General features: G+C 42.3%; 1 protein-coding gene across 2 annotated transcripts in view; it reads right to left on the reverse strand.

Moving 5' to 3' along the window:
- The window catches only part of phactr3b (phosphatase and actin regulator 3b), a 63,746-nt gene extending 41,507 nt beyond the window's left edge, over nt 1-22,239 (reverse strand). Inside the window, exons 1-2 of one of the 2 annotated variants that reach the window (XM_039798511.1) lie at nt 22,020-22,239; nt 139-297 (exon numbers count right to left, since the gene is read on the reverse strand). In XM_039798511.1, the coding sequence (XP_039654445.1) occupies nt 139-297; nt 22,020-22,128 (268 nt within the window). In that variant the 5' untranslated portion in view covers nt 22,129-22,239. Of the gene's footprint in view, nt 1-138; nt 298-5,692; nt 5,963-22,019 lie in introns of those variants that run through there. The other variant, XM_039798513.1, reaches the window with a different exon arrangement.
- Nucleotides 22,240-25,415: the final 3,176 nt, after the last annotated feature.

Genomic DNA, 25,415 nt, shown 5'->3' on the forward strand with positions numbered 1-25,415 from the left:
ACGGACAATGAAAACATGTGAAGCAAGCCTGGGTCTATTTGCAAATACAGCCTCCGCGCTCCCATCCCCCAAAGTGACTCCCAAACCGGCCGGCGTTCGCCGCCACTGACGAAAGCACGAGTCTTACGTCACACTCACTTGCAGAGGGCTTCAGCTTCTCATTTTTCTTTTTCCTCCATTTCCAGGGCTTGAAGATGCGTCCCAGGCTGGCCAGCTTGCTGTTGCGGCGTACGGGAGGCGTACGGACCCCTGAGACCAGGCACCCTGAATGTAGCGCCCTCTGCTGGTCCATCACATCTACAACGCAAAACAAAACAGGTTGCAAGGCTGAAATTAGAGCTGGGCGATATGGAGAAAATCAAATATCCCGATATTTTTTACCAAATACCTCGATATCGATATTGTGGCGATATTGTAGGGTTGACAATTGGTGCTTTCACAAAATATTTACACAATGAGATTTTTGATAAATAATCATCAGTTATGTTGATATAATAACTATGTGGGTAAAAGGCAAATAATAGAACAGCTAGAACAGTCTGGTGCGTTCCTGCATCACTCTACTGTAACGCAGCCTTTAAAACCAGGAAAATACAGCACTGGTGTCATATCACAATATTACGATATCCAAAATTTTAAGACGATATCTAGCCTCACATAACGATATCGATATAATACCGATATGTTGCCCAGCCCTAGCTGCAAGCAACAAAAAAACATCTGGAACACAGGCGTTAGTGACATCAATCAATCAATCAATCAATCGATCAATCGATCATGGGCAACACCTCCCCCCCCCTACATAAGACTGGGAGTTCCCTGAGCAGCTCCTTCAGCAGCAGACTGCTGCACCCCCAGTGCTACCACAGGTCCTTCATTCCAGCAGCAGTCAGACTCTTTAGTACGACATCATAATGTAGCACTGCCAGCTGTTTCTGCAACATGAGCCATCACTGGACAATATTCTGCACTACGCTTTATTATTTATTGTAATAATTGTTGTTTCACGTCCAACTGTGCAATATTTCATTTCTATTCATCCGCACCTTACTCATCTGTACATCTGTGTTTATATATTTGTGTTTATAGAAGGGTGTTTATTGTGTACATATGTTTGATTTATTACTATTATTATTATTATTATTGTAACTAATCTTTTTTTCTGTTTCTTATACTTAATATATTTTTTTTTGCCTATGTCTACCTAATGTGTATTTGTGTTATTCTGATGTGTGTAACATTTTTTCTTTTGAGCTGCTGTAGCGCAGGAATTTCCCCAGTGTGGGATTAATAAAGTCTATCTTATCTTATCTTATATTATAAATCAGCGCCCTGACGTGGCGAGGACTAAAGGGATTTCTTAAATCCCTTCTAATGCTACGTTTACACGTGGCCGGCTATTTTCATAAACGGACCTTTCACCTTCTCCGTTTTCAAAAATAACATCTTGCACAGCTGTCAGTTTTCAGAAAAGTGTTCGTTTAAACGAACCCGTGTACATATGCCGTCAAGGGCACGCCAAACCTGTAGGTGGCGGTGGAACGGGAAGCTCAAGCCCACGTTAGCCAATCAGAATCCCGAAAATAGCAACAACAGCAGCGAATCACTTCCTCGCTCTCTTTTGAACAAAGATGGCGCCAGGCATCGCGTCATTGTCGGCATCGGCTGCCTAAACCGCCGTTTGTCTCAGTTTACGTGCAAACAAAGTTTTCCAAAATCTCCACTCTGGCCGGAGGTTTTAGAAAGGATCGTTTTCAGGAGGCGAATTCTCCGTCTGCGTGCAAACGAAGGGCACAAACGAAGGGAAATGTCTCAATTTTTCTAAATAACCACGTACAGTACGTGTAAACGGGGTATGACACAAATTGGCTGAATACTACTGAAGTCCCCTCATCATCATGGGAGAGTAGCAAATGTGGGTCACTGGCTGTAAATGCCTTATTGATTCCAGTCTAATTTCGGAGGAAAGGCGAGCGGTGGGAAGAAGACAGAGAATTGCATTGTTTGCGAGTGACTCACATGTTTTCAGGGCAGCCAGACCTTCCTGGCCCCAAACACACAGACAATAGAACGCTTTTAAAAAGACACACAGAGAATAAAACACAAATCAGCTTCAGCACAACGCGCCTTTTCTAAGATCAATGCGGACATCTGCAGCACGCAATCCCCCAACGACTGGACACTGTTTTGGGCTGTGCCCTTGTCTTGGTGAAGTACACAGGAATGTACAGCCCAATCTGACATCATACAGTAGTGACAGAACTGTACAAATCTTACACGCTGCTCCTGACAGACTGCTAGTTTTCCGAGCATACTGCGAAGTCTCCGTGTCCATGTGTTTGTTTAGTTGTGCTGTCTTTCTCATTATTTTTGGGTACTGACAAGAATTTATTCCAGTGTTTTGGAAGGCCTATTTTTGGAGGGGTGTCTTGCAGTTCAGGTTTTAGAGTTTTCACATAATGCTTACTATTGAATGTGTTTTTTGGAATAATTTACACGTAAAAATAACAGTTCTCTAATACCCACACTATGCTTTGTGTGGGTTGAAACAAATAGTCTTAATCTAGGGCTGTAACTAACACTTCCTTTCTTTTTTGTTAGTCAGACAAAACTAGCAATCTGAAGAATAACTGATAGACGTGTGTGTGTGTGTGTGTGTGTGTGTGTGTGTGTGTGTGTGTGTGTGTGTGTGCGTGTGTGTGTGTGTGTGTGGTGTGAGCCCATCGGGAGATGATCTCTAGTTTTGTCTAAAACTCAATATTCAGTTCACTATCATGCAAGATAAAGACAATAAAACAATCTTCACATTTGAGAAGTTTGAATCAGAGAATGCTTGGCATCGTTGCTTGGAAAATGATTTAATCCATTAATTTGCGTCGATTAAGGCCGGCCGCACACTGGCTGCGTGGCGTTTCTGTTGCGTGGCGTTTTCTATGTCTTTGCACACCAGAAACGTGTCTGGCGCGGTGCTGCTGCTGCTGCTGCTGCTAGCCTTGTCTGGACACATGGATGTTTCCCATTGATTTACTGCACTCAAGCAGTAGTATACTTCATGTTAAACATAAATACATACTGATTTGATTACAGCAAAGACAATGTCGGCAGTATTGACGGCAAAATAGGCTACAGAATATTTCGTTCTGTACTGACAGGTGCAATATTTGAAAATCGAATATTTAAATTACATTTATATATCTGCATTCAAGTCAAAACCTAGAGACTTTCAAACATCAAAATGTTTAATTTGTGTCAAAAATGACACGTATTTTGTATTCTATTTTGCCTGGAAACGCTTCCATCACGCTTGTGTGTCTCGTGAAAAATAGGCGTCGGTCCTATTTCTAGCATGCGCGCGTTTTCGGAGCAGCTCAAGACGCGCCTGAGATGCGCGTGTCACGCAGGCAGCGTGCAAGCCCTGACCTGTTAACATGGGAGCCGAAATAAAAACGGGCACGCCACGCAGCCAGCGTGAAGCCGGCCTAACTAATCGATTACTCGACTAATCGTGTGCAGAAGCCTGGATTTCCTCACGACAGACAAAGACTGTCAATCAATGGCTTCTCCTCTTAGCTGGTACTCTGACTTCTCGAAGCACTTCTAATCCTGCAGGCTAAGCTGTACAGTAGGGATGACAATGATAGACAGACAGAAAAGCACAGAGGCTGACTTAGCTGACAGCTGCATCGAGTAGCGGGGAGAGAGAGAAAAAGAGAGAAAAGAAAGAAAGAGAGAGAGAGGTTCCTTGGAGAAAGGACAGAAATAGGCACTCCTACACAGTCTGGCTCCGACAACAAGATGACACCTCAGGGAGCCTACAGCTGAGCCGTGGGCTGCGCACACTTTCATTTTCTGCGTCTAAATCCACAACATCTGCTAATTTATATCCCTTAAGAAATGAATTACATACACTTATTACCGTCCCCAGTCACATAATAAGAGGACGAAATGAAATGCTGTGATTTATGCTGAGATATCCCACAGGGGAGGATGGATTTGGTGGTGATGGTGCCAGCATGTGGAAAGCGGCCAACTTAAAAGCAAGGTCAAAATCTAACTGCTATCAGAAGAATATTCACCCGTTCTACAAACTGATGCAGGGAGCAGCCAGGAATAGATACTTTCAAGTAGGTGCTATGTTTACACAGACTTCCAGCACAGATACAAGCCATCGTACAAGCCATTACTAATGTTAAGACAGCGAAACCAACGATTATTTTCAATATCAATTAGTTTGCCAGTTATGTTCTCAATTAATCAATTATTGCTTTAGTCAGTAAATTCGGCCTTCCTGATTTCCTAAAGCCCAAAAGTGATGTCTTCAAATGTCTTTTCTTTTTCTGCGCAACAATCTTAACCCCACGGACATGCAATTTACTAGTACATAAGACAAAGAAAAGCAGACATTCGTCACACCGGAGAAGCTGAAAACAGAAGGATTTTTGGCATTTTCACTTAAACTTTGCTTCTTATGGTAACCAACAAGCTAGAAGTTCTGCGTACAGAAGCAAACGGCTTATTTCCACTACATTTCCACATGCAATTGAACAGACCTGCGACTGATCCACAATGAGATATAATATTACAAAAATACAGACTCCGCTAACAACAAAAGGCCAATCATTACTGATCCATGAACAGAAGTGTGTCGAGGCTTTCACTCACAGTCAAAGCTGCTTGACCACCCCCCCCAACAACAAGAAGCAGGTCAGTTGCCCAAGTCATGTGTGCCTGCCTAGGATGACGAATTCAGGTCAAGCTTGTAGTAAGCACACCCAGGGTCAGCCTGCCGTTGCTATGGTTACCACGTCGGATGCTGCAGAAAAAAAAGGGGGCCCTGGGAGGCAGAGAATCACCACAGCATGAGGAACAGGGAGTTGCTGGGTGGATGGGAAGGCTGTTGCCACAGAGAGACGGAGAGCTGCAGCCAATCGCGGCCCGGCATGTAGCGATGCATAATGTAAGTCAGGGAGCCACTGTATTCATAATTTGCAAGTTATGCTGAATTATTGATTCACGTGTTAGGGTTTGAGTGAACATTAGCGTGTCTTTTGTTTGTGCAAATGCAGAGAAAAAAATAAATCATCTTTTCAAGCAGGGGGAAGAGAAAATGAAGTGTTAAGTCAGATAGTGTACAGTGTGCTGCAGCATAAAGCAAAGGTCTGCTGCTGCAGAGAGCCTACAGATCCTGCTGAGGAAGCCACACACACACACACACACACACACACACACACACACACACACACACACACACACACACACACACACACACACACACATCCTCATCATCACTCCCATTTCTTATAGGCTAACTTCTTGCCATGAGTTTAATGCTCCGGAGCGTTTTTGTAATAACAGTTTATATCACGAGGAAAAAAGTTATGTTTCAGCCAGGGAAAATCACATAATGTCTAAAGAAATAACATTTAAGTGGACTAGTCTTCACTGCAAACTCGCTGCTGAACGCCACACGTCACTGTGGGGATATTATACTAATATCTAAAGGAGGAAATAGCACCACTAAGTACCATTTTGGTCATAAAGTCAAACACTAGCCTACTAAGTACCAACAGACACGTTACATGATCAATTTGGGTAAATACGTGGGATGCTTAGCCGCAAATTGACTATAAATGAGTGTCATATTGAGCCAAATAACACATGCATACATACATACATACATACATATACATACATATCATATGATACACAGCTATCCAGTCCTTCTCCAGATCTCGGGATTCACATGTTCCCAAAAGAGCCGACAGGCTCAGCCTGATGACTGGTCTCTGGTGATTTCGCAGCCGCGGTGTATTTTAGAAACAAATGAAAATAGTTATTGTAACATAACTTCGTTCAAAAAGGTGTAAAAATTGCTAGTTTAACGGAGACGGGAGCGGTCCGAGTGAGCGGAAACGAAGTGAGAGCGGACGCCGGGTTTTCACATCTGTGGCTATAGCTGCTAGTGGTGTTGATGGGCCGTGTGGACCCCGCCCCTCTGGACGGGAGGAGGAGGGCAAATAAACAGGCACACACTCATCCCCCTACTGCAAAACATACAGTAGCCTAGCATAGACTATAGGTTACAATTCACACACACACACACACACACACACACACACACACACACACACACACGCCCATTTAGCTTTTATTCTAATTTCTATTTTATAAAGTTTATTTTATTAAGCTGCTCCCAATAAATAAGCGTAGGCTGCTATGATGCTATATGGTTTAAGTTGCGTCTCTAAGAGAGAGTGGAATATGCCTACAAAAATACAGATTTTTAAATTTATATTGATTCTGAATTGAGACATTTTCAAGCTTTCTCGCCTCCTATTTTCACACACACACACACACACACACACACACACACACACACACACACACACACACACAGAGTTTAACCCTTATGTGGTGTTCATATTTTTTGTTACACAGCCAATGTTCCCGGGTCTGGTGGACCCACCACATTATTAGGTAATCAATACAGCCATAACCATTTATGTAAAAATACTTAACAGATGTTTACTTTAGCTCAATTACCAATGATACATAATTTATGGTTTATATTTGCCATTTACCCCTGTGAGATCACATTTATGATCATTTGATCATTTTCGTTTTTTGGGAGAAAACAGGGAAATTCAATTGCTTCAAAAAACTGAAGCAAGATTTTTGATCATTATTGGTGCTTATTCCTTAGAACTTAATCAGAGCAGGTGAAAGTGCTTGAAATGTAACAATGTTGTAACTGTGTGGGAATAGCAGGAAGACAACATAGTTTCATAGCACCTACATTTAAATACATTCGAGTCCAGTGGACCCGAACACCTCATATGTAATAGTTATGTGTAGAGGGGGGTGTACTGTGTGCAGTCATTGAAAATAAGTTATTTTTTATGTTCTTCACAGAAAATGAGCCAAGGCCAGTGAGTTTGAGTTAGAAGAAATAATAAATAGCATAATGTTTCTTTTAGCAAACATTGAAAATGGGTCCCACAGACCCGAACACCACACCACACAGTTTTTGCTATCAGGTAGCCTACTTGTTTTGGGGGGTTTATAAGTTAGCTTAAGTAGGCTACCAGCAGTATGTAGTCTAAAACAACAAGAACAACCCTGCAAGGTCCCTCCATGAAGGATTAGAGCCATTTCTCAGGCTGCAGCAGTTTGTGGTTTGTGCAGTTAAATTGTATTGCATACAGAGGTGTTTCTAGTCGACCCTCCCAGATATAAAATGGGGTGGACACAATATAAAAGCACCCCTCAGTGTATTGTAATACAATTTAAGGCTGAAACTAACAATTATTTTCATGATGCCGATTATTTTTATCAATTATTTGATTCATCGTTTAAAGGTCCCATGGCATGAAAATTTCACTTTATGAGGTTTTTTAACATTAATATGCGTTCCCCCAGCCTGCCTATGGTCCCCCAGTGGCTAGAAATGGTGATAGGTGTAAACCGAGCCCTGAGTATCCTTCTCTGCCTTTGAGAAAATGAAAGCTCAGATGAGCCGATCTGGAATCTTCTCCTTATGAGGTCATAACAAGCGAGGTTACCTCCCCTTTCTCTGCTTTGCCCGCCCAGAGAATTTGGCCCACTCATGAAAAAGAGAGAGAGACATCATGGCTTTCAAACAAGCAAAGCATGGCAGTTGGCCAAGGCCACACCCCCACCCTCCACCTTGCCCCACCCTCTCTCCTCCTCAATAGCTACAGACACAGGAATAGCACATCCTAAGGAAAGCTCATTGTGGGACTGGCTCTAGTGGCTGTAATTCTGCACCAAGGCTGAATTTCGGGAAAGAGACTTCAGATACAGTATTAGGGGACCACTAAGGTCTATATAAAAGAGACTTCAGATACAGTATTAGGGGACCACTAAGGTCTATATAAAAGCATCCAAAGAGCACCATGTCATGGGACGTTTAAAGGTACTTTATTGTCACATACACATGTAACACACACACAATTCATTCACTGCATTTTAACCCATCCCTCAAGGGAGCAGTGGGCAGCAATTTACAGCACCCGGGGACCAACTCCAGATCTGAGCCACTGCCTTGATCAAGGGCACTGACTGGAGAACCTAATCCACATGTTTTTGATGGCGGGGGAAACCGGAGCACCCGGAAGGAAACCCACGCAGACATGGGGAGAACATGCAAACTCCACACAGAAAGCACCTTTCTGTGCTATCCCCTGGGCCACCATGCCACCAAAATGTTAGTAAAATTGTGAAAAATGTCCACCATAATCTGTAAAGCCCAAGGTGACATCTTTAAATTACTTATTTTATCCGACCAACACTCCAAAATCTAAATTGATGTAGGCTACTTTACTATCATATGAGATAAAGGAAAGCAGCAAATTCCTTATTTTTTAACTCTTTGTCAATTGAATTATATAATCATCTTATCTTTCCAGTTTAACAGCACAACAAACCTGTTATTTATATAATAAAGCAAATATATATATATATAACCCACAAACTGCAGCCTCCAAAATGTTCATAACATTCAATAAACACTACTAATGAACTGACAACTGAGTGTATATGTGAATATACTTGCATGTCAATGGGAGACATAAGAAACTTATTTTTAAATGTTTTAATATAGATACATATTACTATCTTGAGCTAATTGTTTTATTTTTTATATAGCTCAAAACAGATCTCTATGTTAGAATATGTGAATGTATTCTTAAGAGTATAGGACTGTCTACTGGGTAGGCTACAATAAATAAATAATGTTGGATATGTAGAAGGAAGAAAAATTTGAAATATATGATTACACAGAAAATACCACAGGTGATCAAATGTAAATGGACTGTATTTATATAGCGCTTTTCTAGTCTTAACGACTACTCAAAGCACTTTTACAGAGCACAAAGCACTTAAATAGAGTACAGGAAACATTCACTTTTACACACATACACACATTCATACACTGTGGCCGAGGCTGCCGTAGAAAGTGCCACCCGCTCAACAGATAAACATTCACACACATACACACACCGGTGGCGCAGCATCGGGAGCAATTTGGTTCAGTGTCTTGCCCAAGGACACTCCGACATGGCCAGCGATCGAACTACCGATTCCGATTAGTAGGCTACCGCTCTACAGTGTTTCCTTTAGGTTTTTTTTTTAGCAGTGGGGGCAGGTCTGTCCGAACAGAGGAACTATTCGGCACTTAACATCTACAACAGGTCCACACTTAGAACGGAGCCACCGCGGTGACGTTTTTGGTGGAGCTGTTCGTTAAATAGTCGACTCAGAAGAAAGCGAACGTTTTGACAAGAAACTACATCAACACAACAGTATGTGGAGTGAAACTGGACGGGCCCAGTGACCTCTGAATAGTTCTACTTGTTGTTAAATTGCAATGTGAGCGGCAGGATCGTTTAAAAGGCAACCGCGACTACATTTTTTGTACAGCCCTATTTCTGATACCGTGGTGGCAGAAATTTTGCCATGTTGGGCCGCCACTACAAAATCAACATAGAGGAAACACTGGCTCTAACCACCTGAGCCACAGCCACCCATAAAAGAAGAAATATACTCACACACTCATGTCAGTTGGGCACATAAAGCACAAATCCCCTTGCATTAATGCAGGAATACTCCTTTTTTTTATTATTCTTTTTTTCCTTTACCTGCATCATATACTCCATCGGCACAGACGACTAATTATTAAATATTCAGACAACATCACGTCTGATGTAAACATGGTTTCAGATCCATTAGAGGGCCACTCATACACACCAAAGGAAGGCCTGAGCTACATCAGAGCTGATAAAAGTCAACGGCTGGATTTCTCCTCAGGGACACATAAGCAGTAAGCAAAGAATGTAAACAATGTAAGCAATCATGGTGTAGCCAATCTCATTCAGTATTTACAAGACTTCCTCTGGGATGGAGGGCGTGCCAAAAGGGTGTCCACACAAACTGTGATCACTTAATAACAACTGACACATGACCTCAAGCTTGCCAACTTAAAGATGAAGAAATCTGAAGCGACTGCAGTATGGCAGTCACAATTTGCAGCGAACACAAATTTACAATGCTCGCAGAGTGTATAACCATCTTGGAAAAAATATTAAGGCTCCCAAATCGGAAAAAAAACAGGAGGCTTTCCTGTTCTTCCCATTCTGCCAACATTGCGTGAATGCATTGCATTGTCGGATTTTGAGCTAAAATTATTGTAGGCCATGGACAAACAAATTGTGTGAATAATCGAGGGCACTATATAGTGTACAGGCAGCAAGGATTTTGGACACAAGACATAATTCTGTATACAAAGACTGTAACTTTGGAAAATAGACAACAAATTTCATTAACTCAGAGTGCAGAACATTGCCATATCATTGCATATATCAGATTAACTTTAGAATGTATTTTTACACATAATGAGGACTGTTGTGATGAGTTTGTCTCCACTAATATTAGATCTGCATTAGGAAGGGATCATTTCAGGGGTATTTTATTGTGTTGTGCAGTCACAAGGGAGTAGACAGAAAATGGAGAAGCATGCTCTACATAAGCAGTATAACAGCTCAAACCTGCAGTTATATGGAGTGTCCTTAAGCACTTTGAAATTGATTGCAAACCTCAACCGCACAATAGTCACATAGTAGTAGTTCAGTAAAGGCTGAGAGAGCCTCTTGTTTCTCATATTAGCCACAAAGTAACTGAAACAGAAGGGGCAGTTATGTTCATAAGCATAATGTTCAGAGTTCACAAAAAACAAACATTTAGTCCATAATTCCTTTGCAGATAGTAAATTAATATTAGACATATTATAACTTAGTAGTTCTGCAATGCAAAGCCAAGATGGGGATGGCAAAAATGCCAAACTTGGGGCTTCAAAGTGGTCGTCCACAAACCATTGGGTGACGTCACAGTAGCTACGTCCACTTCTTTTACTCAGTCTATGGCTCTAATCAGCAAATGTGGTTCTTGCATTGGTAAATTACTTAATTTATTCATTGATTATTATACATTTTAGCAATCAGTTTTCCAAGTCCTCCAAAGAATACTTGTTTCTCATTGCCTTCCAAAACCATACGTATGAGCATTTCCTATCGAAAGGAGGCCATTTTTCAGCAGCACCTTCCAGAAATGTTACATATTATGATACACTGCAACCATTTGATTAAGACCATGAACGTTTTGATCTGCCACTGCTATGCTTAAGGTTTGGTAAGGTTTATGCAAAACATTATATATAATCGTAATAACAATAATAATAGTGTTTGCTATAATAACATAGTTTAAAGGTCCAATGTGTAGGAATTTCTCCCATCTAGCGTTGAGATCATATATCGCAATCAACTCTATCGCGCCACGCAGTTCAAAGTACGTATTACAGCTACGGTAGCCTTCACGCTTTTTTCTGATGATGCCGGTCTCTTGTTCTTTTCAATCTCCTTTTTCTTTTTCTTTTTCTGGGCGAAGAAGAAGAAGACTCCTGTTCCTGAAATTTGGATTTTGAATACGTGTGGTCCTCTATGTTTCCTTCTTCGAACTTGCCGGGGCCGGGAAGCTACGATACCCATTAGCAGCATTAGCAGCATTAGCAGCATTAGCAGCATTAGCGGCACCTGTTTATCACGAGTTTATCATGTGACAGCGAAAACGCGAAAGGCGGAGCATGAATATGGAGCGTCTACCCCAGTTCATGCAAATGCAAATGTAAAATTTCAAGCCAATAGGAATACTTGGAATTGATGGTGGTGGTAAATATTCACGACAAGTTTGTGAACGGGCAACACAGATTTAGATTTTGTTCCACACTGGACCTTTAAGGATGTTATAATAGGCTTTGTTGATCCATCTGTCCACCCCAAAATCCTCCCTATGAGGTTTTGCTACTTCTAGCTTTGTTCCTGACCATATAGAGTCATAATTCTAATGGCAGCTAGAGGTCCTTATTATAAGTAGATTTATTGTATTTTTGAACAAATGACATATGCTAGAATGTTTATGTGAGGACGGTCTAGTACGCTTGGCTCATGAAACAAAGCACGTGATAGCGCCAGTCCTTTCAGCAAGTGAGGCTGGTAGAGAATACGCAATCTATTTGTAGAATAGATAACTGGCCCATGTCTGTGTTTGGATTCTTTCTAAACAGCCATACTTTGTATTGCATGGGGTTAGCACAATAGAATGGCAGTTTGGTGCTGATTAGTAGCTTTTCATTTTTACTTTTTAGGACTTCAAATCCAGCAACCAGTTTTAGCAGATTTTTGCAGCTTCTGCCCTGACCCCTCCTTCACTTTCTTTTACACTGCTGAGAGATTCAAGTCTGTCAGCGATCAGGCTCTCCATTCCTACTCTGGGATTAAGCATTGGCTTTAATTACATCTGCCACAGTGAGCAAAATATCTCTTTTTGTGATAAAGCTCTCACTAGGCTGTTTGTATTCCCTCTCTGTGGGATGCAGTGGACAATGACTAAAAACAACTCTAATCTGGGCTGGTCTAGAGCTTTTATGCTTTCGCAGGGCATCCAAGTGATCATATCACAGCTCTGATTCCATTCATCCAGCCGTTTCTATCCTCTTGTTGTGGGATAAGGATGTCTAAAGGATCAGCTGGATGCTCTGCTGTGTTCTCGTGTGCAGCATATTGCTTTTACTCGGCTCTGAAAGGAATTAGGTCAGCACATGAAACATTCATAAAAGATACATTATGTGTAAATGGCTGACAGCTTAATTCAAGAAGCTCTCCCCAACATGCCTAGCCCAGTCACTGGGTAGATCTCTGTCTCTGTTACACACATAGTGAACCGAATTTCTTTCTTAAAATAAAGCATTACATTGCATGTTCATATCCACCCTCAGGATGTGACATGCAGAGCAACATCCATTAATATCGATAAAAGGCAGTGTTGCTCAAGTACAAATCATGAAATTAGAGAGCACAATGACAAGGGACACGAACGGTGATATAGTCCTGTTTTTGTTTGACACTCTTCGTCACCTTACTTCTAGTCCTCCACAGCGCTGCGGAGGAGGGTCTGGCTAACCCACACAGCACACACTGGCATTTCTTTAAACCAATCACAATTGTCTTGGGCGGTGCTAAGCGCCGAGCGAAATAGCAAAATAGCCTCGGGAAGGAACTTGTTTTGGTGGAACATGTGTACGTTGAAAGGTTTTTTAGTCGTTCAACAGAAAGGATTTTCAGATTGGACTTGTCTGGATTTACCCTGCAGAGATCTGAGGAGCAGTTAACCATAGTCCTCACAAATCCACCAGAGTTCAAAATTCATATACTAAATTCATAACATATTCACAACATATATGCCCATTTAGCTTTTATTCTAATTTCTATTTTATAAAGTTTATTTTATTAAGCTCTAAGCTGCTCCCAATAAATAAACGTAGGCTGCTATGATGCTATATGGTTTATAGCATCATAGCATCATCAGTTGTGTCTCTAAGAGAGAGTGGAATATGCCCACAAAAATACTGATTTTTGAATTTATATTGATTCTGAATTGAGACATTTTCAAGCTTTCTCGTCTCCTATTTTGACACACACACACACACACACACACACACACACACACACACACACACACACACACACACACACCTTTTTCAGTGGTTGTGTTGCTGAGTGGGGTGAACCAGTTAGAAACATGAACTGGTTGGTGGTAAACTGTGGGCTTGTGCTTACTGCGATCCTTCCTTCGGACAGTCACCCAATGTCCCTGGCGTCCAGGCTGCTCAGAGAGTTTAAAAAACAATTTGGTCTGTGGCCGGGTTGGCTCAGTGGGTAGAGCAGGCGCACATGTACTGAGAGGTTTATCTCTCGACGCAGAGGTCCGGGTTCTAATCCGACCTGTGACGATTTCCTGCATGTCTTCCCCCTCTCTCTCACCTATCTGTCCTCAAATAAAGGCGGAAAAGCCCAAAAAATAATCTTAAAAATCTTCTCTGTTGGTAGAATTTGGACTTGCGACCTCAGTATTTCTAAAAGTCTTGCTACGGCCCTGTATCTTCATTATGAGAGTCCCCTACGCAGTGCTGTTTATGTCCTTTCATTACATTGGTGGAGGATGATGTCATGCTTTGTCCTGCCTCTGGCTGCTCCCCTGGGCCCTGTAGTCAGTGGGACCCGGGGACATCTCAGCAGAGAGCACAATGGCATGAGAGGTGAGTTGGCACAAAAAGCAAGGTGCTTTTGAATTGGCCACTGTACCACTAATTCTTGGCCAGCTAATAAAAAAGAATCAATGCTGCACCAAAGACTCAAGGGTAAAACTTAGTGATGGAACAGCCTATTACCGTCTCAGCAAAGTCACATTTTCATCTACAGTCCTAGATTAATCGCATCACTTCTCCAGTGCTCCACATTAATTGTTGCCGTGCTGTCTATGCTAAATCCTTCGCCACTGCTTTCAGATGTTCCACTTTTGAAATGAGATAACTATGAGGAGTTGCATCAGCTCTAAAAAAATACCCACAGAGAGGCATAACGTTAAGCAACGTTTGGTTTTCTGTGTATTTCTTATTCTAATGCTGCCTGCACAGTGTTCATCTGTGTCTCACAGTCTGACACAAAGCAGTCTATATCCATGACGTTCCACTTCCGGTGCCGCCGGAAAATCCACCGGATGTCCCTCTTTTCAGCCGGATGTATGTACCTTACCTTCCGCGTTCTTTGTGTTAGAATTTTAAACTCTGATCGATTTCTGAGGACTATGGTTACCTGCTCCTTAGTCTCGCATTGCCATACCTTCCTCCACAGCGCTGCGGAGGAGGGTCTGGCTAGTCCACACAGCATTCCGAGATGGGAGAAAAACGTGCTCTGGTTTATTGGCATTTCTTTAAACCAATCACAATCGTCTTGGGCGGCGCTAAGCGCCACACAGAGCAACGGTGCCTCTGCAAAATAGCCTCGGGAAGGAACTTGTTTGTACGTTCAAAAGTCGTTTTTAGTCGTGCAACAGAAAACTCAGATTGGACAGATGGTCTAGCTAGCTGTCTGGATTTACCCTGCAGAGATCTGAGGACCAGTTAGTCCTCAGAAATCCACCGGAGGTTAGAATACCTACACAAAAAAAGCAAAAGGTAACGGACCTTCGGCCGAAATTAAAGACATCCGGCTTTTGAACGTACACATGTTCCACCAAAACAAGTTCCTTCCCGAGGCTATTTTGCAGAGGCACCGTGGCTCCGTCCGGCGCTTAGCACCGCCCATGACGATTGTGATTGGTGAAGAAATGTTTTTCTCGACGAGAAAGAATGACGAGTCATTCAAAGCACATCTCACTTAAGTCTAATTCCAACTCATCCCAAACCTTCCAATACTGTATAGTGCTGAGTAATCCTGAGTGTCTGTCCATTCCCGCTCTATATGCAGCACAACCTTGGACAGACCATTTGTCCCCTTTCCATGGGAGAGGTCTGGCGACTGCAGTGCTGAGCGGACTCATTATGACAGCAACAGCTTTCCTCATTTATGGAACATCCATCTATCTGCCAAGTAGAGCCCCTGGTGGCAGCTTCACCTACTGATTCACATTCAACTGCTCTTGATCCCACTTAGCAGCATTTTAAAACATCTCATCATACTAGGCCGGTGTTTAAAATGCATTTCATCGATAATTCCCCAGTCTCATCTCTGCTTCATATTGAACAAGAAGGTCCAGCTGCATACCTCACGTTCCAGGTACATCACTTCCATTAACTCTTCTCCGATCTTTCTCCATTCAGGAATTTAAGGAGCTTGAACGTAGTTTTCATTTAATTGAAAATTGCATTTAATTTTTGTTCTTAAGAAAAATACAATTTCAGTGAGCTCAGTCTCTTCTGTGGATTTAGTTTTTGTGACATGGCAGATAAATGCTTTTGTGTACAACAGTGTACAATGGAAGTGGCATTGCTTTATTATTTTTCTATTACACCTTTCACCCCATCTCATCACCAACTGCAGTTGCTGTGAAATGACTCATGTGGCTGTGAAGAGATGTAGCACTTGTTCCATGCTGGGCTGAACATGCATGTAGAAGTGAGCCGCCAGTTGCCAGGTTTGCTATTCTCTCTGTTCAACCACAGCTCTGAATATGGAATGAGACAAACTGGCTTATGTATAGGCTTCCTGATTAAGGCACCCTGATTCAAATAAAAGAATTCCTAACATCCTCATCGGGGATCTTCCTCCTCTGACTGTATGAGAGGACTAAACTGAGGCCTATCAGTAGCTGTGAGGTGCAGGTGGGGTGGTGGTGCTGGTGGCGGTGGGGGTCTGCAGTGGCTGGAGGACAGCGGAGGGGACCTTTTTATGTTAGAGCAGCATGTCAGATTAGTACCACAGCCTCAGCTCAAACAGGGAGATGAGTGGCGCAAGAGAAGAGACTCCTGCAGGCACCTTGATCATTTCATGTGATCATGTGCTTTAGAAAAGATACCCACAGTTTGATGCTGTGTTTAAGCGACACTCCAGCATCCCCAGGATGTCAGTTAGCGTCACAACTCTACTGTCAAAGCCTACTTTTTTTTGTAATTAAAGTTTTTATTGTTTTTCCATGTGAGAAACACACCACATTTAACAACATATAACAGCACTAAACAAACACTACACAGCAATCTGGGCAACAAAAAAATCACAATTAAAACACATACACCTAAATAATCAATAAAATAAAATAAATAAAAATAATATGGGGGTGTTGGCTGAGATCGAATTAGGCTTGATAATAATATTAATTATGGGGCACTAGTCAGTTCAAATTGAATAAAATGCAGGAAATGAGACCAGACCTGGTGGTACCATCATTCAGTATTGCAATAAGATCCTCAAATGAGGCTGTGTCCATCATTAACTTCAGCCAGTCTATAAAACTAGGCCTTACTTGGCTTTTCCAGTGTCTAAGAATGATTCGTACTGCAGTGATAAACCAAGTTAGTGTCAGAGAGGACTCAGCTTTAGAAATCTCTGGCGGCAAAAGGGACGTATCTCCAAGCAGACACAGCTGGGGAGACTCTGGCAATGGTGTGGCTAACCAATCGGCAATAGTTTTTATGATTTGTTTCCAAAAAGGAAAAACCAGGGGGCAATCCCACAAAAGATGGAGGTAGGATCCTGTGACGTTCATACACTTCCAACATAGATTGTCCTTCATTAATCCCATTTTATGAAGCTTGACTGGTGTGTAATAATACCTGTGAATAACCTTGTAATGTGTGAATTTGCTAATCGCATTCAAAGCCTACTTTTAAGTGACTTAAATATATAATTAGGGCAATAAAAACAAATCTATTATACATACTATTTCATTTCATTTGAAGGAAAATGTCAGTTATTTACAACTAATGAGTCTTGCTTTTGCTGTTTTGGCCATCATTAAGCGTACTATTGATTATATTAACATCATACTCACCAAGTTAACGGCTGAGATCTGGAAGATGCAAACGTTGCTACAACGAAGTCAGACAGGGAAAAAAACGAGAGCAGTCAGACGGTTAGACAGATGGTGAGATAGCCAACAGGTGAGCCAGTTTATCTACACCACTTTTTTGGGATGTAAAACCGAAGAGTGCTAATCGTGCCCCATTGGACTTCTTCAATTGTTAAAATCATTCCCAGATCTTAGCAAATAACCTGGTTAGTACAATGCTATCATAACCTTAATTAAGCCTGTCGTAATTGATTTCATTTGGCCACTTGGGAGGAATACAACAAGTTGCTAACTTGGTAACAAACAGTTCACCAGCTAGTTGCTAACTTTGTCTGTCTGCTGTTTGGTGCAGGGCAGACAACTAGTGGGCTTTTCGCTGAAACAGATGCCTGCTGTGGTTGGAAACAATGCATTATGAGAGCAATGAGACTGCATTAAAACTGTTAAAACAAGTTGCTTGTCCAACGTAGTCTTTATTGTAGCCATAGGTGGTAGCTGACAGCCATCTTCACCTTGTCCTCTGTGTTAACTTTGATGTTTATAACCGGGACATAATTAGCCGATTATCGGCCGTTAGACAGTCTGGCGAGGTCAGTGACGCGAATCTGTTCGGTGTGTCCCATGCCGTCGTCAGTCTGGGGGGCTGTCGGCGTTCATTTTGGCCGACCTGACATGTTCAGTCGGCGGCAGGGCAGTCGGGACTCACCCGGAAACGGGGAGCGGAATGAGGTGACTAGAGTCTCTCAAAATCTGACGAAAATCTTTTAAACTGACCTTTGTTGAGCTGAAATGAAGACAGATTCAGCAACTGCACGGCCTATTTCTCTCTTAAAATGTTTTCAGAAACATGTTTCGGTGAACTATTTTAGTACAATATGAGATCGTATTCTGAACGAGCCGCCACGACAGTCTGTCTTTGAATTTCCGGAGAAAACAAACCCATGTGACGCGTTCGTCCAATCAGCTGCCGGTTTTCATTTCCTGGGCAACAATACAGATTAGCACCGCCTGCTGTTATAGAGATGTATTACGTCTCGTCTCGTCTTTTCGGTCTGTTCTGTGGCACTTTTTGGACCAACACGGGGAGACTGATCATTTCGACTGGCTTTTCTGTTGACGGTCGGCTGTCTGGTTGGTGTGTAAGCAGCTTTACAGAGTCAGCAGGAGACTGGTTGATTGATTTCCCTAACCATGATAAGCGACTCGCAGTCATGAGATGGGTGCAGAGATCATTTTGCTAGCCGGAGCTCATCTTCTCTGCCTTTCCTCTGTGTTTACATTTGAAAACTTTGCCGGCCAGCTGCCAGTCGGCAGGAGGTTAGCAGAGTTGGAAGGAAACTGGCAGGTTGATTTCCCGATCCTGATGAGCGACTCATAGCCACATGCCAACATCGTCCAACGTCAACAACATAAAGCACAACTATTTGTAAAATGGACAATTCAGTTAAATTTTGCGTAGCTGAAGGAGAGGGACTGGAAAGCTCTGCAACTTCTATTAGCCTAGAAATCTAGACGCACCCTAGCGGCAGCAAAATTATTTTGCAGCCAGGGAGGTCTAGGCACTCTCCGTTGACTTGCAAGCTGGAAAAACTCTAGTCAGGCCAATCACATCGTGTATAGAGTCGGTGGGCGGGGCTTATGGCTGCTGCCGCTGGCGAACAGCGGTCTTCTAGAAGACTTGGAGTTAAGCTTTTCTTTGAGAAAAGAACAAAGAACGGCACTGAAGTCATTCTTAAAAAAGGAAGATGTGTTTGGAGATTTGCCGACCGGATACGGCAAAAGTTTAATCTATCAACTAGCTCCGCTACCTTCTTCGTTGCTCCGCCTGTTTGTAGTGCTATCCTATTGCGTGCAGAGGGAATTTGAAAGACAACCGTTTATCCTGCCCCTCGGATTGAGCCCTGCCAATGGTGTGTTCCCAGACCCAACATCTTGAGGTGGGTCTGGCTTGTCAGGCTAACCTTCTATATTAGATATATTAGAAATTGACAACTGCGCGGTTCACCGAACGCTATAGGGTATCTCTTGTGTGGTTATTATAGTTGGTGCTTGATGAGTAGGCGCACAAACTAATGTGGATACAACAATTTGGCTTCATTTTCAAACATCACACATGCCTTTACTGCCAGCAGACTTTAGAAGTTGGAAAAAATGTGAGTCATTCTGCCAAGTTCTGTTTGAAGACACATTAGGTGTCACATCGCACCCGCGCCGTCTCTCTCCTAACGAAAGTGATGAATATCCGGTTTGCCAAATACTGCATATGCCAAGATTTGAATGCAGCATGAGTTCCACCTTTGGGCTAAAATGTTTTGGCTGCACTTGCTGTTCTGCATCATCTCCAACAGAGCTAGTGATGTAGCCTGTGTGTGCTGAACAAAGGTGGCTGCTTATCACAGGCTCCAAATGAAACTACAGAAGTCAATGTGAAGAGATTTAAATCCATGGCACGTTGTTTTCCTTTTCAGTCTGCTGTCTCTAGCTGGTACAGCAAAGCATTGTCAACCAGGCAGTAAGTTCCGCGAAACATGTATTCAGGTTAAATCAGAGTCCTCAGCGCTCGGTGTGCTTTATGCAATGAGCAGATGAGACTCTGATTTGAAAGCACAAATGACAAGTGATTTTTCTGTTTTGGTTGAAGCCCGGTGCCGTAGACAAAGTGCTACATTTTCTTCCTACATCATTATCAAAGTGTCACAATTGAAGAAGTCATTTGTACCTTACGTCTAGTCTACTGTGCAGCTGATTCACACTGTGACATTGTCCAGCTGCGTGCCACGATTATGCCACCATCCTCAGAGACCTGTCACTTCCCCTTTTCTCCCCATTTCTTGAAGAGGGTTCTTCAAGTGCCAAGATCAAAGCCGCCGTAGGGGTGTCAGTGCTATCAGGGTTAGCACCAAGCAGAGGGGATGGAGGAGTGGGGGGAGGGCAGGCAGGTTTTCTTTGCTGCATTGCCCTAGCCCTGTCTGCCTGACGCTGCATAGGAAACGTCCAATTTGGATGAAATCTGCTACGGCGCTTTAGGGGGATCTGGGTGAATTTAATGTTGCGTTTCAAATGGTAATGAGCAGTATATTAGGGGACAATACTGCAAGCGTCGTCTCGGAGTTGCACATACACCAACTCTGTTACGTAACCATAACAACCACGACAACGTGACATGCACTGGATTCGAAACGGAGAGCATGAGCACAACAATATCTGCCGCTGGCAGGAGAACTTGAAGCTCTTTCCTGTAGTATCGCTGGGGCCCTCATATCTAAAGATAGCTGGCCCGGTCCAGTGGTCTGATGTTCAAACAGACTGCAACATCACACACAAGTGAGAATTCAAGTGTAGCTCAATAAGATTGCTAGAATATCAAGCCAAGCATCCTGCCTCATATATTAATACTGCAACCCCCACACACGTCTACTATGATACAGTAACTGAGCCCCTTATTTGTACAGATACGACAGCAACAGTAGCAACTTCTCCGTTCAACTCACTTCAAATCACGTTTTCTGCTGACACTCTGTTGTGTAACGAGTTGAATCTACAGCATGTGCGATGAAGCAACGTAAGGGCCTGCAGATTAAAATGAGTGATTTATTAGGCTTTCACATCGAGCCACTGTTCAATACCTTTCAAAACAGTACATCTTACGACTGCTGCTTGGTAGCTGTTGAGCAACAGTGCAAGCCTGCCCAGCGATTCCCAGTGGAAATGTGAATCCCATCTCACAAATAAACACGATTCACAGTCTAAGTGGCATTTCACTTTGAATGGCTGGCTGCTGTACATCACCTAGTGTAGCCGACTGAGAGAGGAAAAAAAAAAGAAAAGAAAGGCTCAGTAAGTGGAGCAGACAAAAAAACCAAGTGCTGCCTTCTGCCATTTGGATCGCCATGGAAACAACCAAATACACAACCAGCACTGTCATCAGCTGCAACTCAACATACTGCAGTCTATGTGTGATGGCAAGTTGTTCATCCTATCTTTCCATGCTGAAAAAAATAAATAAAAAAAGCATTTCACAAATACAAAAACTGGATCATAAAACATTACAACAACCTACATAGAGGACATTCAGTTTTGGTGCAGATTTTCATTGCGCTAATGACATCAACAGCCACAGCTTGATGATATGGAGAGCAATGGGTGACAGGTAGTATAGGCACATGGGTCTGCAAAACACCAAAATCATGAAATCAATGCATGCTATTATTGACATAAAATGGATGTACCGCTGAAGAAGACTCCACAGAGACTTAAGACACCATTTGGACAACATATCTATGTTACATGTTATGACACCATTTTCACTGATAGGTTATTGACATTATTATTATTATTATTAGAGCAATTTCACATTGAAGGCCTGCAGCACAGCACAGCACAGCAGGGAGAATATGTTGGGGATAGTAACGTTTACAACACAACATACGTTTGTTGCATACAAATTCAAAGGGATCACCGCGGACGTGATGGGCTGTGGGCGAGCCCCGACATCGTGATGTGTTTCCTCTCCGACCACCTGCCAAAAGCACGAACTAATGAGCAGATGACAGATGTCCAACAACATGCATTTGGGGAGGGGGCCCCCCTCTCCTCCTCCTTACCTGCTCTGTGCGCTTCACCCAATCGGACCTCGGTGATGCTACTGGGGTCACTCTGAGATCTTCCACGCACCAGCACGCAATCCTCGTCCAGCCCGTCCGATGATGCCATGGTGAATAGAAAAGCAAAAACGCAAGAAAGGCGTGATCGCCGTTAACCAAGGTCACCGGCATCAAGTGGCGGAGCCGACTTTAGCGCGGGTGGACCGCTGTAGCTGCAGCTCCTGGTCCCCAATAAGCAGCAGTGCTGGGGAAATCCATTACGCGCGTAGCATCATGCCTCCTTCAAGTCCTGCTCGTAAACCCCAATTATTAACGATCTCGACTCGATTTGGAGTTTATTTGACGTTTCAAAAAGTCAAATTAACCCCGGCGTTGCAGAGGAGCTGCAGAGTCAACGTCTGTGTAACACAAACCCACTTTTTAAAAGTTGTTGTTAACTAATCCCACCTGACCTTATTAGACCAATTACAGTCACGATGCTGCTGACATCTAGACTAAATATAGCCTACAATCTGAAGTAGGCTATACTGCACTGTATTTGTCAGCCTGAATTAAAAACTAACATTTAAATTAAAAGTGCTCTGTCCAAAGAAAGCCATATGCAAACATGTTGGGCTAAAGAAGGAATCTGTTGTTCGATGAACTGTAGGCTACAGCTGGGTGTAGACTAAACCAGGCAAGGGGCAATTTCGCGCTTTGATGGCTCACATCTGAGGCCAACTTTTAAAGGCGATATGTCCTGCAGACTATGAAGGCAGCGTTGGATTCATGTCCACTTGGGATTAAGGAAATGGGGACTTTCTAAATGACAATTTCCCACTGGACTGAATCGTCTATATTTATTGAAGAAAGCACGTAGGCCCACAGTCAGGAATGATGAAACTTGTATTCAGTTGTAAATGGGCAACAAGGATATAGGGGCTAAAACAAACCTTTGATCTCAGTGAAGGTAGGCCTATAAATTAACACATGTATGAAAGTGGGATTTGGCAGATGGGGGAACCCATCCAGTGTAGGGGGGAAATATGACATGGCATTTAAAAGGCTATTTTTTTTAAAACTGAGTCTGGTGCAGCTCCCTCCACATAAAACACACCAGGGCTGCATTAGCCTACATAACTTCCAGCAAACTTCACTAAGAACAATCAGGGCAAAACAGCATCACCAATCTGATTTAACTAAATATTCTCTGGTCTAGCTCAGCTAAAAAAACACAGAAACACTGAATCGGTCAGCACGTTAGCATGTCATTCACAGAGCCTGTTTTTAACCGGTACGACAACATTATCTTCACTTCACCTGTTCAACTGACTTTAACAGTTTAGATAAGAAACACTCGACTGTCCTGCTGTTATTACAGACATGTGAACTAACCACAGCTGTAGGCCTACCTCTGCAGAATGAATAGGGGAAACAAACACTGGGATGGTGATTGAATATACAGTATATTGACTATAATTAAAATTGAGGTTGGAATGTCTGAAGGGGTACGGGACTGTAAACAATTTGGGAAACACTACCAGTGTAGAATAAATGCTTAAGCAATTTAACTGCTTAAGGACAAAATAAACAGAAAACTGAAGTTGTTAAAAAATTTGACAAGATGCCACTTTTCTTTTGATTTTATGTATTTTGTCTGCGTGGTGGAAATGAGTGTAAACATTTGTGTGTATCTGTGAAAGTCTCTGGTTGCAAGAAATATGTAGCAGAGAGAAAAGGACATAATGGTAGAAATGAAAAGATTAGTGTGGCCGGTTGGCTCAGTCCTAGACGCAGAGGTCAAGGGTTCGAATCCGACCTGTGATGATTTCCTGCATGTCTTCGAACTACGGTGGCCCTGAAGTGCAAAATCACAACAGCAAATAGAAAAATGCAACAGCAAATCATAAGACAAAACGGCAAATAGGAAAACATTTCAACAAATCATAAAACACAACGGCATTAACTTCTCCCGGAAAAGGTAGGGCCTATCTAGCAGAGGACGGACCCTCCTGATTGGACAGATGGACTGTCTGTCTTTTAACAGGAAGGAGAGGTGAAAAAAAGGTGTTTTCCTAATTGCCGTTGTGTTTTATGATTTGTTGAAGTGTTTTCATATTTGCTGTCGGGATTTGCACGACAGCAAACCGTATAGTTAAAGCGTATAGTTAAAGCGTATAGTTAAAGCGTAACTCTCACCAAAATGCATCCTAGGGTATTTTTGTGAATGTGAGTCAAACTTTAGTTTAAAAGCATATTTAGGACCGAATCGCCACTTTTAAGATTGACCATATTCTCGTTTTTGGGTCAAATGGCCTTTTGAATGGGAGAGCTAGGGCACTTTTATGCTAGTCTCAAAATAGCTATTTTCGAAATACTAAGAAGGCTCGACACAACATGAAACTATGCTCCAAGTATCACCAGGGGCTCTACACGTGAACGAAAGCGTTGACAACATTCTTTGTGTACACAGATTTACTAAAAAGAAAGTTTTTGAGCAACTCACCGCACCGAAGTGGACAAGGCGGAAGATGTTTAGCTAGCTTCCAGAGCAGGACTGATGAGGAAAACCTGACACAGGAGTTAGCTTAATCCAGATTGTAGTCCAGTATTTTTTTTTATTTAACCTTTATTTAACCAGGTTAGTCTCATTGAGATATAAAATCTCTTTTTCAAGAGAGACCTAGCCAAGATAGCAGAACAAGTTTGTAACAATTTACAATCACAAAAGAGGCAAAGACATCTCAAGTGCATTTCAATTAAATAAAAGTACCATTAGTTCAAACATTTGCAGGTGTGGATGGACTCATGTTCTATGGTTTTAACATAACCTTTAAAATTGCTTAAGGAAATTAGACACTGCAGTTTGAGTGTTTTCTGTGGGTCATTCCAAGGTGCAGCAAACATGAAAGCCTTTTAAACAACTCTGCCCGGGCTTGAGGTACATTCGATGAAATAGTGTTCTAGGACCGTAAACCATAAGTACTCTGTGTAAAAGAAAGAAATTCAGATATGTAACATGGGAGCCTGCCTAAAATGATTTTGTATATGAACATATAAAGGTGAGTAAGCTGGCGATTTGACAGAGAGGGCAAATTTACAGTGGAGTAAAGTATACAGTGATGAGTGAGGGGTCTGCAATTTGAAATGAACCTTAAAGCTCCATGATACACAGCATCCAACATCTGAAGACACTTTGATGGGGCATTCATGTACAACAGATCACCATAATCAATAATAGAGAGAAATGTGGCATCAACTAGCCTTTTTCTGGCAGAAAAAGTAAAACAAGATTTGTTCCTAAAGAAAAAAACCTTTTTACTAGGTTCTATATGAAGCTTAAAAGAAAGGTGATCATCAATTAAAAATCCTAAATATTTATAAGATGAAACTACCTCAATCGGTTTACCCTGATCA

The sequence above is a fragment of the Perca fluviatilis genome, chromosome 4, assembly GCF_010015445.1.
Source record: "Perca fluviatilis chromosome 4, GENO_Pfluv_1.0, whole genome shotgun sequence".
NCBI lineage: Eukaryota > Metazoa > Chordata > Actinopteri > Perciformes > Percidae > Perca > Perca fluviatilis.